Source organism: Brachycentrus maculatus, unplaced genomic scaffold, assembly GCF_059751285.1.
Source record: "Brachycentrus maculatus isolate JH-2025_06_01 unplaced genomic scaffold, ASM5975128v1 h1tg000885l, whole genome shotgun sequence".
NCBI classification, from domain to species: Eukaryota; Metazoa; Arthropoda; class Insecta; order Trichoptera; family Brachycentridae; genus Brachycentrus; species Brachycentrus maculatus.
In genome coordinates, this window is record NW_028281610.1 from 48,781 (window position 1) to 64,291 (window position 15,511).

At 34.0% G+C, this 15,511-nt stretch overlaps 4 protein-coding genes across 4 annotated transcripts; 2 read left to right on the forward strand and 2 right to left on the reverse strand.

Annotated features, from left to right (window-relative positions):
• Nucleotides 1–1,588: 1,588 nt before the first annotated feature.
• Nucleotides 1,589–4,870, reverse strand: LOC148299911 (dolichyl-phosphate beta-glucosyltransferase-like). The gene is made up of 6 exons (XM_088275495.1): nt 4,379–4,870; nt 4,118–4,292; nt 3,827–4,035; nt 3,119–3,333; nt 2,531–2,668; nt 1,589–2,172 (listed from the first exon to the last, which is right to left on the reverse strand). The coding sequence occupies exons 1-6, from the start codon at nt 4,445–4,447 to the stop codon at nt 1,980–1,982; spliced, it is 999 nt and encodes a 332-aa protein (XP_088131621.1). The 5' UTR covers nt 4,448–4,870; the 3' UTR covers nt 1,589–1,979.
• A 996-nt stretch (nt 4,871–5,866) lies between these two features.
• Nucleotides 5,867–8,186, forward strand: Polr1D (RNA polymerases I and III subunit AC2 l(2)37Cg). The gene is made up of 3 exons (XM_088275506.1): nt 5,867–6,019; nt 6,190–6,290; nt 7,804–8,186. The coding sequence occupies exons 1-3, from the start codon at nt 6,008–6,010 to the stop codon at nt 7,985–7,987; spliced, it is 297 nt and encodes a 98-aa protein (XP_088131632.1). The 5' UTR covers nt 5,867–6,007; the 3' UTR covers nt 7,988–8,186.
• Nucleotides 8,187–9,441: 1,255 nt separating this feature from the next.
• On the reverse strand, nt 9,442–11,449 carry LOC148299913 (small ribosomal subunit protein uS5-like). Its single transcript, XM_088275505.1, has 3 exons — nt 11,381–11,449; nt 10,537–11,059; nt 9,442–9,794 (listed from the first exon to the last, which is right to left on the reverse strand). Exons 2-3 carry the CDS (start codon nt 11,056–11,058, stop codon nt 9,486–9,488), a joined length of 831 nt encoding a protein of 276 aa, XP_088131631.1. The 5' UTR covers nt 11,059; nt 11,381–11,449; the 3' UTR covers nt 9,442–9,485.
• Nucleotides 11,450–12,663: 1,214 nt separating this feature from the next.
• Nucleotides 12,664–15,011, forward strand: mIF3 (mitochondrial translation initiation factor 3). The gene is made up of 3 exons (XM_088275504.1): nt 12,664–13,050; nt 13,132–13,357; nt 14,036–15,011. The coding sequence occupies exons 1-3, from the start codon at nt 12,782–12,784 to the stop codon at nt 14,297–14,299; spliced, it is 759 nt and encodes a 252-aa protein (XP_088131630.1). The 5' UTR covers nt 12,664–12,781; the 3' UTR covers nt 14,300–15,011.
• The last annotated feature ends 500 nt before the right edge of the window (nt 15,012–15,511 follow it).

A 15,511-nucleotide genomic window follows, 5' to 3' on the forward strand; every position in this document is an offset into this window, starting at 1 on the left:
CACTTGAAACGCACAAGCAAAAAAGATCACCTTTGTACAAGGGTTGGAATCGATTCTAACACCAAAATCCACCTAAGTAACTAACAAGCTTAAACTGCTGAAAGCATGGATTTTAAAAACCTTTTAACACATACTTTGCAGGAGGTTTTCCCATGAACCCCGACCCTAACTATACTCAGACAGTTTGCCGTCCGACCCTCAGTATACTAATGACAAGTAACCTCAAACCCAATTTCCATCTGTACAATGTATTTTGTTGTCTCTCGCGCTCTACCAAGAGTAAGCAAATAAAACGCTTACAAGCGTCTCCCCCTTTTTACCAACAGTATGTAAAAGACGCTTTTAAGTGCATCCCGCAAACAATGTGTTAATATAAAACGGCATTGCTAAAGAAACTATCCTCATCATATAAGTTAGTATATTTTTTATTTTATTTAAACAATAAAATCTTCTAACACTAAAGGACAAATCTCCTGTCTCTGGAAAATATCAGGACAGTCGAGGCGCTATTTAGAGCTGCCCAAGACAAGGACAATTACTCTCAAATGATAGTCAACGCCAGGGAGACCCAAACGGGATAGTATTCGTGATTTGTTCTCAATTTATATGTATTTCTTTCCAGCTTAAGTTTTTGATGTCAAATCGTCAAAAAAATCATACATCCATATCCGCTCTTTATGTCGAGCATATAGTCTACAAACTACCTCCAGTCTCTTCCGCTGACTGCCAGCTCTTTTGCATCCTCCCAAGTCAGGTCTGCATCACGAGGTTCAGACAGAACTGCTGACAAACTGTCACTGGTGGACTGTCCTGGGCAGAAGGAATCAAGTTTGCCTCTTTTATATTTGCCTCTTTTATGCCTTATAAAAGAAGCAAACTTGATATCATAGTGTCATGGCCTAGCCAACCAAATTGTCTTTTTTTGATGACAGTTGTGAACATGAGTTGCTGTGTACTGCGCTGTTTTTCCTCACAAAGTCAAACCACCACACTAAAAAACATTTCCAGCTCATGTTTGCAATGCCAAATTGTCAGATATGGAATACGCAATCAAATTTGTGCACTGATTGATTGTATTAAGATAATGATTGCTTTAAGTAATGATCAAATCCAAAAACTGACAGCCACTCACTGTTATAGATATGCCTTATAGCATATTATATATCTAATTGACAATTACTATACTGTCCAAATTATCCCAAAAGTACTTTTTATAATGACTTACTTATGGTGTACTTATAGTTTAGACCTTAACAAAAAAATTGGTAGATAATATTCATATGAAAACATAATATAATTCCTTCTTTTCTGACTTTGAAATGAGGCCGGCGCAGAAAGTAAAAATACCCTACGCATCCTTACGCATCAATCGATCTAACGGGTACGGGTAAATACCTTTCCCTTAGTATGTTAATACAGCCATATTATTTAATTGAGTGGGCCTTATTGAAATGAGTTTAAGGGATGTAAAATGGGTGAAACATTAATAAAGTTGACAATTCATTTGTAATATATTTTAATATTTGGATATAAAGCATTTTTCCTTCTACAATATTACAAAATTTTACCATAAACAGATCAACAAAAAAATATAGAAGTAAACTGTCATCAAAATATGATTTATGCAATTATGTATTTATATCACAAACTACCTAGTTTTAAAAAAATCACGGTTAATAATTATTATATTCGTATTAAGCTAAGAAATGCATATTTTAAAAGAAATATAATACGTAGTATAATATAATTATAAAAATTAATGTTATAAAAATTTTCGAGACAATGTCTTTATTAATGTATTTTTTCTTATTCTTTGTTTCAAGTGGCTATTGTACTACTAATAGTTTATTTAGAACAAAAGCAACCAAAACCATTACTCTTACTAAGATAGTGCAAAAACACAGGAATGATGTGCGAAAAGAATATATGGAAAGCCACTAAATTTGACTGGATCACAATTTAGAATTGACTAATCTAATCTATTCAGCCTTTCGGAGTTTCCACGCTCCTATTCGGTAGCGCAGCCAGATGAGGCCCAAATCCATTCCCATTTGAAGCCAGGACCATATGGGAGTTACTTTAGATCCCTCAATTTCGGTCCAGTAAACTGCTTCCTCCGCTATAAGGATATCAAACTGCTGGGCAATATATAGCAGTTCAACATCAAATGCCCTACAACCAAAAGGATTATTACAAGCAATCAATTATATGATAATATTATAAACAAACAGGTGTTCAATTGCCAGAACTAAACTCCGATAGTTTAATGTCTAAACAGCTCAAAATCACAATACCTTAAAATCTCAATGGCTCCCAAATCAAACATTGTCAAAAACAGATTACATCCCAAAACGTAATGCCATAATACCAAATATGAAAATTGATTTATCCCCAAAGTTTTTATATAAGTATTCTGTTCTCTAAGCAGCATAAAAATTCAGGACTTATTTGCTTGACAATTCACACTCGTGAAAATAATTTAAATTAAATCGGAAACAAGTATTTATTAGCGTAAATTAACATTACTTACCATCGCTCGACATGCATGTTCATAAAACAGACCCTCGCTGCTTGTCTAGTCAGAACTTTAAATCCACATTGCGTATCTTTAATTCCGCGTACAGCAAAAAGCCAGACCAAAAAGTGGAAACCGTACATCAAAACAGTCCTGTAAAAAATAAAACAAACTTTTATTTAACTACTTAATTACATTTCAACAAATTCTTGCGAGTGGTTCAAGGGACAAGTGGATTACGCAAATGTCCAGAGAGAGCTGATTTGCAAGAAAAATCATATTTCTAACTGGCATAACAATGACATCTGTTGGTGTGCTTTGATAAAACTATCAGGGACACAGAGATATTGTCTCACGCATTTCCCACAGACTAATGCATCCATTTAGTAATTTTTAGGTGCAAGACAGCGATGTGATGTTGCAACTCGATTCAAGTCTGGTCATATCTATCATTTCGTTTAGAAAATCAGCCGTATTCTCTGAAGTAAAGACATCTGAAGAAAGTTATTTTGTATCTTTCCTATACTTAAAACATGAAATATGTCAGTCAACCAACATATTAAAGAAAGGTATAAATCAACAATATATCTCGATAAAACCCACCTAAACATACTCCTCGAGGCAATAGATTCATCCTCTAAATGTGCTCGTGATCCGATAGCAATTGCTGACTTTTCAGCAACAGTTTCTGGTTCAGAGATATAATTTTTGCCAAAATATTTTGTCAAGCTTCCTTCCAGTTTTGTAAATTCTGAAAATTTTGTGGCTCCATCAGCATCCGCGAAGAGAATCAAAGCACCTCTGGAACTCATGACGCCCTGGAAAATGGCAGATATCAAGTTGACAGTGTATTTGTTAACTTTGATTAATTAAATATAGATTAACTTTTCATATGAATTTTGTATTTAAAACCTCCATGTTAAACTACTGTTTTTTGTCTAAGAAATCTTTTGCTTAAAAGTTAAAGCACTCACATTCACCTAAGTCGAAGGGTATATATACCTCACAGAGTAAGTAAAATTGTCCATTTTTACATCATTTATGCGACCAATTGATCGTTTATAGAGGCTATGCCTGAGAGTTTGTAGATTTACTCTTACTTACTATTCTTCTCTTTCAGAATGTCTAAAACATCTTCCAGGAGAACTCTATCAAAAGCTTTAGTTAGGTCAACAAAACACAGTTATTTTATTACATAAAATGCAGTTCCACTATATGTCAGTACAAAACTTAAATCTAGCTTAAATTACACATCATGGTGATGCCTAACATCTCAAATCGACATTTTATTATTACAAATTAAATACTAACCAACTTAACAGCGCCACCTTTTCCTCGGTTTTCGATTAAATCCAAAACACGAACTTTCTCAACTCCATACTTCTTGGAAAAACGACTCGCGACAGAAACTGTATTATCACGACTTCCATCGCTCACAACAATAATTTCGTATTTATATTTAGGATTTTCTTTAACCCTAAGTTCCAAAAACTGTATGCATTCATCAAGCATTGGGGGTACTGAAAAAGAAGGAGAAGAAATGAAATAAATACCACAAATCCGAAGCGTGGATTAAAAACCACTTTATAACTTTCAACTTACATCGCACTTCTTCATCATAGGCAGGAACTACCACACTTAAATTTATCGATGGCGGGTCTGATAATGAAGGAAATTCTATATTTTCTCCTGAATCATGATCTTTGAAATATTTCTCGTCCTTATACCTTTTCACACTCGGATATGGTTTAGTAAATACTAGAATTATTAAGCACATCTAAAAAAAACAAGAGACAGAAATATCAACAAGTTTACATATTTATAAAAGATATTCATAGCATTTAAAATAGATAAAAATCGAACCAGTAGAAATCCGGAGATCGCCAAACATCCTCCATAAATAAACACTGTCGTTAGTTGCAAATAAAACATTTTAAAACTGCCTTAAATTACACATTACAAACATAACCTAACGCGGCGAAAGTGCAACAAACGTCAAAAGAAAAATGTCAAAATGTATAGTTATAGCCACGTCCGAAACATTGCAACAAAAAAATATGCTCCCCATACACATTATATCATTCTATTCAAATACCTATTCCGCCATACATCCACTAAACCGCAGAAGTTACATAAATATATTGGCGAAATGCAGGCTAATAAATATATGCACTTGGATAAATATGTAAATCGATTATATAAAAATAAAAAATTGTTTTATATGCTACCGTAATGCGTAAGATGAAGTTTCTTATTTCATTCTTTTAACCTAATGCATGTTTTTTAATTCTCATATTTGTGAAATTACATCATTAAAATAATGCTGCATTAAAAATTGTTTTTATTCACATGTGAACGTTTTCTTCTGCTTTGTGTATTTATGGTAAAATACTATCAAAAATAATACGACCTGAACAAATATGTTTTCAAAGCAATGACCAAAAAATAATAGATCGCGAAAAGTAGATTAAGCTTAGAAACGCTAAAAACTCAATTTATCTGTTTTTTATTTATTTATTAAGTTAATAATAAATAGTTGATATCAAATATAATACAAAGTAGTATGTAATGTTCATTAGGAATAAAAGTGGCATTTGGATTATTACTTTCATAATTGCGAAAATATTGAAATACACCGCAATTATACGTCACACTCATCTTTTTTTTAGATTTTTTTCTCTTAAAACCCATGTTTGGAATGATTTTTTTCCATACAAAACCCGTATTATTTGTAAAAAAAAAACATTACAATAAAAAAATCAGCACCATGACCAAATTTAATTATTACTGTGATTTTTACGAATTGTAAAGCCGTTTAAATATATCATGACTATTTTATTCGGGTATTTTCTTGTTGACCATTACACTACGGAGGCGGACAACCGTTCTACCGGCTACCATTCTGGAGGTCCCGAGTTCTATTCCCAGGGGGGTTTAATGAATATAAGTGATTTTTTCACTCTAATATTTATTCAATATTACACTGGAGTGGTACCTGAAGTGGAGGGCTGACCTTTCCTTCATGTGTAATCGATCGAGATAACACTGCGTTTATATGAAGCAGTGCCCCATGCACCATTGGGGTGCAGTAAGGGATTTATTATTTTTTATTATTTTCTTGTTTATTTGTTAGTTATAGGTGTTTTTATTCTAGAAACGAAACAACCAAAATATTATTTATTTATATCTTATAAACATTTCAATGTTCCTTAGTCGCTTTTTATGGACTGTATATGTGCTGTGTGCCTATCCTTACAGTTGGGAATGCGTCGGTGGGTACTGTGTAGGCATTATTTTCTTCTAAATTCAAACTACACTAAAACTCTATAATTTAATAGTCTGTGGCTAAAACCATGTGTCAAAAACTGTCAACACAAAAAATAACCTGCACATTATTTTAATTTTGTATTTTTGAAATAAGTTCACTAGAAGTAGAACAAATCTCGCGAAATATATATAAAATAACTTCTTGTATTTTAGTTGAATCACAAAATGATTTCAGAAGCAAGTATCCATTTTATATTCTGTATAAATTTTGTCAATAAAACTCATGTTTTAAATCAATTTGTTAAGTAATTTTTTTTTCACAGTCGATTGGGAAACATTTTACAAACCGAACTATTTTAAATCGATGTGTATTATATTGACATAAAAATAATTATCTTTTTTTCTAGTTACCGGGAGACGAAGATGGTGGGCATACCTGCCGAACATTTGTTTTTCAAGATGAAGGACATACTCTTGGGAATGCCTTAAAATGCATTATTTCCAGATAGTAAGTTCACACCCGTCTTACAAACCTATTTATACTGATAATCTATTCAGAGGTTTCCTTTACTGTGTTTCACGGGTTAAAACAGTTTCAAGTGTTCAAATTAAATGTCAGAGACCAGGTACATTTTCTGCTTTTGAATGGAATCAAGTAAAAGCATAATATTGTTGGCTTTCGAGGGTAATTTCACATCATAAAAACAAATAAGTGATTAATAATGAATGAAGTTAATAATAAGTGTCGGGTTGTGGTCCCGTGGTTAGTGTCGCGGACTCTTAAGTCAGAGTTTCTCGGTTTGAACCCACTCTACCACAATTTAATACCTATTTCTAACAATGAGCCGCTTAGGCTTACAGCAATAGTATGAAATTGAAATGTTTGTGTAAATAATAAAAGCACAAATATTTCTCTTTTAAAAAAAAAAGATACATCATAATACTTATGTTTGTGACCCTCTTTCGCACCCAATGGTATTTCGGTCACTTCACCGATTTGGTATAATGTTAACTTGATCATTATGGATGATAATGACAAGGTCATTCCTACACTTAAGAAAAATAGTTCTTTTTAATTCCATAATTGCCATTCTTACTTCTTATTCTTCTACTTGGTGTAGACATTGTGAACTGTTTTTAAGAAGGATTAGCCTCCTGCGATATTGATTCTCAGCTGTCTATCTATCTCTTTGGTGGTCTGCCTGGGAATCGTCTACCTTGAGGTTGGCCGTGCTGTGCAATGTAGGGGAGTCTGAATGGTTCCATTCTCCTCACATGTGCATGCTTATTACTAGTCCAGGGTAATATTTAATGAATATTACCCTGAAAAAATCATTTACATTCATTTCAACCCCAGGTCTTCTTAAACGTTAGCCAATAGTGATAATCACTACATTACAGAAGAGGATCGTAATACAAAAATAAGTCAAAACTAAAGATTATCCTACTCTTATCACCTCAATGCCACATCAGCATCTTCACCACTTAAACCTGCTCTCATAAATACAGTGTAAGCTTCACATCTCTTTGTTAGGGCACACCATCAATAAACATGCATTGAATTCATTTTTATTTGCAGTTGCTCAGAAAGGAGAGCACTCTTTTTTGTTTTGCCTCAATTTGCCATTTCGTTAGCTATGGAACTTGATAAAAAGAAAGAGAATGGGAAGACCAGAGGGAAATGAGATATTGTAAGCTCAGGGACCATAGACTGGCAACACCGCATCAACCTGTCTACACACTGCATGCAGTTCACTAGCTTTTTGCAAGGCAAATGTTGCCATATGGAACTCTAAATAAAGAAGTCAAATTGAGGCGATGCTGATACATTGCTAAGAAAACTATTGTGTGGCAACCTCTTTTAAAAAGTTTTATAAGTTTTATATTTAAAAAAAAGAAATGAAGAGAGAGGATGGAGTATTGAACCTTAGATTTTAAGTCCCTGGCACTAACTAAACCACAACTTGACTCATTACTAATGGAGATATGAAAAATGAACATACATGTATTTCTTTTTTCAGTCCCGAGGTCCAGTTTTGTGGCTACACAGTCCCTCATCCTGCCGAAACTAAAATGAATTTCAGAATACAAACATTCAATGTAAGCGCTGTAGAAATATTAAAGAAAGGCCTCGAAGATTTAGAAGATGTGTGTGATCACACTATATCACTTTTTGAAAAGGAACTTAAAGATTTTAATGCCTAAGTATACAAATCTGACAAACCTAATTACTGTCTATGGAGGTGAATATTATAAAAACTTATCTCTTAATGCACTCTAAACGTGGAATACAAAAAATAATGAGATTGATATGTGTATAAAGCGTGAAAAACAAATTTCGAGAACTAAACAACTCTGTTACAGTTTCATACTATTTTTTATAAAAATATATGTTACAAATATTTATCTTTCATTTATTTTGTGAAACCGACACCCCTACATAATCCATAATAATGCTTGATATGGATAGATAATGTCTGCTGGTTCTCAAACTTTTATATGGCAGCAATGGCTGGCACATGAAGCGGTGAGTTATCAGTGCCCTTGAGTTTTGATGGGACTTAATTTCCTAGATAAAAAATTATTCAAGCCGCATTACTGAGAAACATCAGACCTTCAGTCCACTAGCATTAATGCTTGAATTAGAGCTGGTTATTCAAAAGATCCGCACCAATGTATCCGTATCATTAAGAACGGATCAATTGAATGACAGATCTTGCATCGGACAAGTCACACCAGTAAGGGGGAAGAGAATGCAATGGAAATTTTTGGATACGGTTTAGTAAGATCATTCCTGTTCATTTCCAGTTTTGCATAAAATTTTTGCTTCTAGATCAGGGCTGTCTAAAGCACAGCCCGCAGTATGTTTTTGATCCTTTAAATATAAACCACCTGTAATCTTATGCACCACAAAAAGTGACCTGATACAAATGTTTTATTTTTATATTTAAATCATGTTATTCCACAGTTGAAATAACAAATGCCAAATAACAATAATGTTTATGATCTATCACAATGAAAATTTTCATCCTAAAAAGTTTATTAAATTTTGAAAACACCCAATAAATAAAGGTGGGAACTGACCAAAGTATTTTGGTAACGTAACATTCGCAGCGAGCATCTGAACATCTCACGGAGCACTCGGAACGAGCTCAGCTCACTGTATTGACTACGAATGCTCGCATCATGTGTTATGTCACAATAAAATAAAATAAACTTCAGATAGTCCCCACCATAAATGTTTATTCCTGCAGCAACAAGTTGCCACTATTATCAGGGGAATTCCCGAAATGTGCATTTTTTCTAAAAGTATTAATTTCTGCAGCCCTCCAATCCATTGTAATTTGGATTGGCCCAGAACTGTAACCAGTTTGGACAGCCCCGTTTTAGATTGCAAATCAAATTACATTTGCTAGTCCATCTCACTCACACTTGAAGAAAATAATGGAAAACATATCGGGCATTTTGTCACCGATATTTTTAACAAAAAAATGGCAAAAAAACTTTCAAATAAAAGAATCAATTCCTTTTAGTAAGGAAATGTATTTATAAATTAATAGTTATCTTTGCAATATAATATTGGGTTATGGATTAGTTATCCAAAACGTGGGAAACTTGATTATGAAAAGAAACATGGTAAGTAAATAATAAAAACAAAGTTTCAGGTTCTCAATTCAGTTTATTTACTGTTTGCAGTCAAATTCTAGACATTCTCAGCAAAGCGAACTTTGACAGGCTTAGCCAAGTACTCTGCAAACTCTTGGTAAGGTGTCTTGCCAAGGGGAAGGTCTCTCCACAGGTCGGGGGTGAGGAAGGCGTAGGTCTTGGCGATGGCAGCGTACGTGGCCTTGGCGAAGTTGCCCAGAGTGGCGGTGGAGCCGCGGGCCGACGTGTAGCAGTCCTCGATACCCGACATCTGCAGCAGCTTCTTGGGAACGGGACCGGACACGATTCCGGTACCGCGGGGAGCCGGGATCAGACGCACCGACACAGAGCCGCACTTGCCAGTCACCTGCGACAAGGAGGAAGGAAAAACTTGTCAGAATATAATATAAGCCGAGGAATCAAATGCTGATAATTGAGAAGATCAGACGCATTGCAGCTGACATCGAGCTTTTGCTCTCCAGTGGAAACCACGAATGAATAAAAATTTGTATCATCATATAAAATATTTAAAAAAATACACAAATCAAATCTTTGAATTGAACATTACAAAAAAAAAAAATTGAATTAGATACCAAATTGGGTTGGTGCAACGTAACCTTATTCTAGATGCAGGTAAGATCTTACTATTTAGTGTAATTTCAGTAACCTGGGTGAGAATAAGGTTTCATGGCACCAACCCAATTTCTTGCCAAATCCCACATTTGAAAGTGAAAACAAAACCAGATCTTACGTATGGCATAAAAGTGGGTATATAACATAAAATTATTTACATAATCATATAACATTAAAAAAAATGGCATAAAAGTGGGTATATAACTGAAGGCGAGAATACCATGTTTAAAAATTGTTATATATATTTATAATAAAAGCAAGAGTATTCAAAATAGGTACAGATGATTTTTTTACCTTAAGATTGTTAATTATTATATATAAAATTATTTTTTACTATTCCTTTTAGCATTCTAGGCTTGATATAAAAGAACGATATGATAAATGAATAATCAGCATAGTTCAATTCAAAGTACTTAAAATATATTTTATTAAATAAAATTAGTTTGTACAGGAACCGAAGGAGAAATTTAAGTTACCTTGCAGGGTACGGTGTGGGGCTTTCCGATCTTGTTACCCCAGTAGCCTCGTCGGACGGGTACGACAGACAGCTTGGCGAGGATGATGGCACCCCGGATAGCGGTGGCAACTTCCTTGCTGCACTTCACTCCCAGACCGATGTGTCCCTTGCTGTCTCCGATGGCGACGAAAGCCTTGAAGCGAGTGCGCTGACCGGCACGCGTCTGCTTCTGGACAGGCATGATCTTCAAGACCTCGTCCTTCAGATCAGTGCCGCCGATGAAAAAGTCGATGATCTCAGACTCTTTAATGGGAAGGGAGAAAAGATAGATCTCTTCTAACTTCAGGATCTTGCCGTCGCGGACTAAGCGTCCTAGCTTGGTCACGGGCACCCATTCCTTCTGGTCTTCCTTTCCGCGACCGCGTCCACGCCCTCGCCCGCGGCCGCGACCTCTCGGCCCCCCGCGACCACGATCTCCCCCACGGGAGCCGAACCCTCCACGGAATCCACCACGTCCAGCGGCAGGAGCTGCGTCCGCCATTCTGCAAGAACATCCATCACATTAGAGTACTCCCGACTACAAATAAAAGATAATTTTACGAGAAAACTATAAGATCAGACGTAAACGACCGTCACTGAAGACTCTCCGGTGGAAACCGCGAATGTTTTTAAAAAGTTATCATCATATGGAAACACGTGGCGAACACCAAACAACTTATTGTTGCCCAAACCGCCATTGAAAACTATTATGTGTGCTACGTAAATACGAGTAATATTAAACGTATACAAATACATACAAGTAGCTCTCGCAAATATAAAAATATTGTATTAATTTATAGATATGGGGGTCGAGGAATACTCACGTAGAACAAGGTGTTTATTGCGCGAACCGGAAATACAATGAGACAGTCCGCGATGCTCGAAGCCTTTTTATAATAATTTTTTGGCTGCGTTTGATCATTCATGTTTGTTTACTCTCTGGTTCTGTAAACTAAGTTCTTACGTACACAAAAAAACTAGTAAAGGTTGTTCACATAAAAGTATGATAAATCTTTTTCTACTTACTTTTTTCTATTTAAATACAAATAATTGTGAAATAATCTTTTGATTTCGGCTTTACGTGAATATTTTTCTCTTCTTAATTAAAAGTTCCAATTAATTTTCCTCTATTTACTTTTCAAATAGCAGTAATGTCATTCATCCTGAATTCCTTCACTTGTGTCATCGTATTCCATCAAACCCCTAGATCCAATTATATCTTTTGTGTAAGAAAAAGTTTAAAAATGTTGTCTCCATTGAGAAGTGGACAATCGAAAAATAAATTACTTCGGGGGGAGTTAGCTAATAAATAGATTTAATCTTCCCCTCCCGGTGATTTGTATTTACTACAACTCGAATTTCAAAATGAGAATATCAATATAAAATGTAATAAATACGGGCTCAGAATTTTTATATTCCTCCGTAATATAATTATGCATTAGATGAAAGTATTTTAATATACAGTTATTCATTTGCAGTGAATATAAAATAAATAAATAATTTGTGAGAAAATCGGAAATGAAATCACAAGTACACAAAAGTTTTTGTGTATGCGCGTGTAGCGTGCTTTGTTAATATACGCTCATGTCGTAACATGTGTGTTTATTCCGCCAGCATTTCGCAGATCGTCTCACATATCGGTTGTGTCACTACGCTAGCTATTGCGGCCTCTTGCGATGTTTTTTCCTTTTTTTTTTTAGATAAATACTAGAGCTTACAAAACAAAATTGTTACATTTCAACTTCAACTATAGTCAATAAAAGCAACATTTAGGAATATACACATTTTTCCCGTTTTTAAATCACATTTTCTTATGGTGTACAAAATACATTTCACCGGTACACGCAAAAGTTTTTAGCACCATAAGGATTAAAAAATTGTAATCTGTGACCTCAGTAGGTAAATGTACAGTCTGTTCACCGTTATTTTATCTCTATTTTTTTAATATTATTTAAACTACCAAATAAATAATAATAATAAAACTAGAGGTAAAATAACTGTGAATAGACTGTAGGAAGGTACATAGCTTACCCTCGCAATCTAGTAGGCACTGATTTATTTCTATTTATAAAAAAACACAACAAACCATAGATGGAGAAAGCAACAAACAAACCATCAACAATCTTTTTTGACAGTTAAATATTAGGGGTTATTGTTTGAGTCGTCATAACATTTAATTAAAAGTCAAAACTTTGTATAAGTAAACGATCATCACATTAAATAAAATGTTGCAAACGATAGGAAAAACTTCAATTGTGAGATTACTTTGCAACAATTGCGCTGTCTTCTCCACTAAAACACAGCTACCTGGTTTTGGGCTTACAAATCCTAAGAAAAAAGTTGGTGATGAAAATGTAAAAATTACTTTAATTGGTCAGGATGAAGGAATATCAATTGTCAATTTATCAGAGGCAGTTAAAATATCCAAACGACGAGAATTAAAGCTAGTTAAGATTGTCGACCTGGACACAAAAACATTGAGACCAGTATACAAGCAAGTTATATTTGATTTATCTTATTAATATATTATTAAATTATCATTATCAAGTTAAATTTTATTTTTTTATTATTGAAGGTTGATGACCGGTCAAGAGTATCATTTAGAGGATTTTAAAAGGCGAGAAGAAAAACGTGAAGCACGTAAAGAGCCATCTATTAAAGGAGAAAAGTTTCTCCCTGTGTCTCCCAATATTGGACGTCATGATTTACAAACTCACATGAAGAAAATGTCTAAATGGCTGCAAAAGTTTTACGAAATTAGAGTTGTTATCAATGGTGATGAAAAGAACTCGGAACTCTCTGTAAGTTTACACATCACCATATATTTATTCTCAAGAGACTCATACACTTTATCTTACACAAGTCATTACTTCTTGAACTCCACTAATTATGCTTTCTCAAAAGGATAGAACACAAATTCTGACTGTAAGAAATCAATGCATAATATAACTCTAGAGCAGGGGTGTCAAACTCAATAGGCACCAAGGGTCGCATAAGGTATTTTGGGTACGCCGGCGGGCCACATAAAAAAATTCAAATATCTTTTTTTCATTTTCATCTAACTTTAAGTGAATAATTTATTATCAAAGACAGTCACATGAGGTACAGTAGATCCAACTTAATGATTTTGTAATAGAATATCATATGCTCCCATACAAAAAAATGATTCCATGAAGAATTTAAATGAAAAATATAACCGCGGGTATCCGTGGACCCCAAAAAAATACTCGCGGCTTGCATGCGACCCGCAGGCTGCGAGTTTGACATGCCTGCTTTAGAGTATACATAAAAAGCTACGCATCCTAGACTAATTAAGTGACAGCTTGCGCTTGGATCAGCTATAACAATTGGCATAGGCAAAGTGATCTTACTCATGATCAATGAACTAAATTTGCTGTTGCAGACCCCAATCCCAATGCATATGCAATGCCACCAGGATTTTTTTTAAACTTATCTTTAAATACATTTTTTTATTTCAGGCAAAAATTTTCACCGATATTCAAACGGAGATGTCTGAATTTGGTGAAATAAAACAGAAGCATGTAAAACGTGGGAATATAAAGTTTCAAATTGTACCATTTTTGAATGCTGCAGGGGATGAAAAATTAAAATCACCTAAATCAGACTCCACGAGTGTGGACAACGAAACTCTTAAATCAGAGTCCGAGTCGATGAGTTCAGACAGTGAAACTCACAATTCGGACTCGATAAGTGCAGATAACAAAGCTGCCAAGTCGTTGTGACTAGAAAAAAACATATTTACTGCATTTTCTGGTGTTTTAGTATTTTTTCTTCTCACGAAATATGGCTACTTTTACTATTATCGTGGAAGAAAATAATTTAGTTTAAGATATTATTTTGCTGTATATACTTGTACTACTACTACTACTACTGCTACTACTACTACTACTGCTACTACTTGTACATACTTAATAATTTAATATGTTCATATGTAAAATGAATATGGTTTTGTATGAAATACATAGCGAAACTGGCAGGCTGATATTTTTTATCAAGAAAAAAATATGCAGTCTCGTGGCCCATTTCATAGTATTTATGCGCTGAGATGACCTTGCTTTACACTAAACTTGTTGAAACATATCCTGCGCATTTAACAAGGTCTTACTGTTTATCTTAATGTGAAAAGTAGAATACTATTTTTTAAATTCACATGCAATGCTAGATTAATCTCTTTAAAGTGCTTAACAGTGTTATTTTCAATTCTAAGCAGAATAAATATTAAATCATTTAAATGTGAACTGATCCAGAAAACCTCATTCTAATTCTCTCTGTGTGTATATATCTATAATAAAAATGTTTTCCCAACTGTCGCCTGTGTTTTTTGTGGAATTTTGCATATATACATATTAAAGTATTTGCTTGTAACCATTCATATTTTAAATAATGTTAAACGCGATTATTTTAAGTATGCATTTCACGATAAAAGAAAATAAATATAAATTTACATTTCTTTAATGCTTTGTATTTTCTTAGCTCATTTATTATTTGGAAATAATCTATTGTAAATGCAATTGTTATTGAATGATATTAAAGGTTTTATGTTTTATCTTGATATTTATAGCATTTATTTTATATATTTTTCGATACAAAAAGTTTAAAAAAATATATGTAATGAAGAAAATAATGACTTTTACCTTTTTACCCTTGTGATTGAAATGCCTTTTTTACCCTTGTGATTGAAATCGAAAATATTTTACCCAGAAATTTACAAGCAGTAAAACATTTCTTTTAGTCCTGAAAACATAACAATGGTTATTTATTCACTTCATTTTGAGTGTGTCCAAATACTTGTTTACAAATCTGGATTATCTCCAATTCTTCTTTCACATTATTTTTTGACATCTCATCAAAGATGAAAAAGAATATGGAAGTCTGGGCATTAACAGGGCTGACGACCGTCATAGGCTGGTTTAAGTGATCACTTTACACACATG

Bases quoted from the DNA above. Each gene is read 5' to 3' on its own strand.
- LOC148299911 (XM_088275495.1), bottom strand. From the start codon at position 4,447: ATGTTTTATTTGCAACTAACGACAGTGTTTATTTATGGAGGATGTTTG. The intron at 3,334-3,826 runs GTTAGTATTTAA...GCCATTTTCCAG, and splicing joins AAGGTGGCGCTGTTAAGTTG to GGCGTCATGAGTTCCAGAGG. The intron at 2,173-2,530 runs GTAAGTAATGTT...TTTTGGTTGTAG, and splicing joins AACATGCATGTCGAGCGATG to GGCATTTGATGTTGAACTGC.
- LOC148299913 (XM_088275505.1), bottom strand. From the start codon at position 11,058: ATGGCGGACGCAGCTCCTGCCGCTGGACGTGGTGGATTCCGTGGAGGG. The intron at 9,795-10,536 runs GTAACTTAAATT...TCCTTGTCGCAG, and splicing joins CCCACACCGTACCCTGCAAG to GTGACTGGCAAGTGCGGCTC.
- mIF3 (XM_088275504.1), top strand. From the start codon at position 12,782: ATGTTGCAAACGATAGGAAAAACTTCAATTGTGAGATTACTTTGCAAC. The intron at 13,051-13,131 runs GCAAGTTATATT...TTATTATTGAAG, and splicing joins ACATTGAGACCAGTATACAA to GTTGATGACCGGTCAAGAGT. The intron at 13,358-14,035 runs GTAAGTTTACAC...TTTTTATTTCAG, and splicing joins AAAAGAACTCGGAACTCTCT to GCAAAAATTTTCACCGATAT.
- Polr1D (XM_088275506.1), top strand. The intron at 6,291-7,803 runs GTAAGTTCACAC...TTCTTTTTTCAG, and splicing joins AAATGCATTATTTCCAGATA to TCCCGAGGTCCAGTTTTGTG.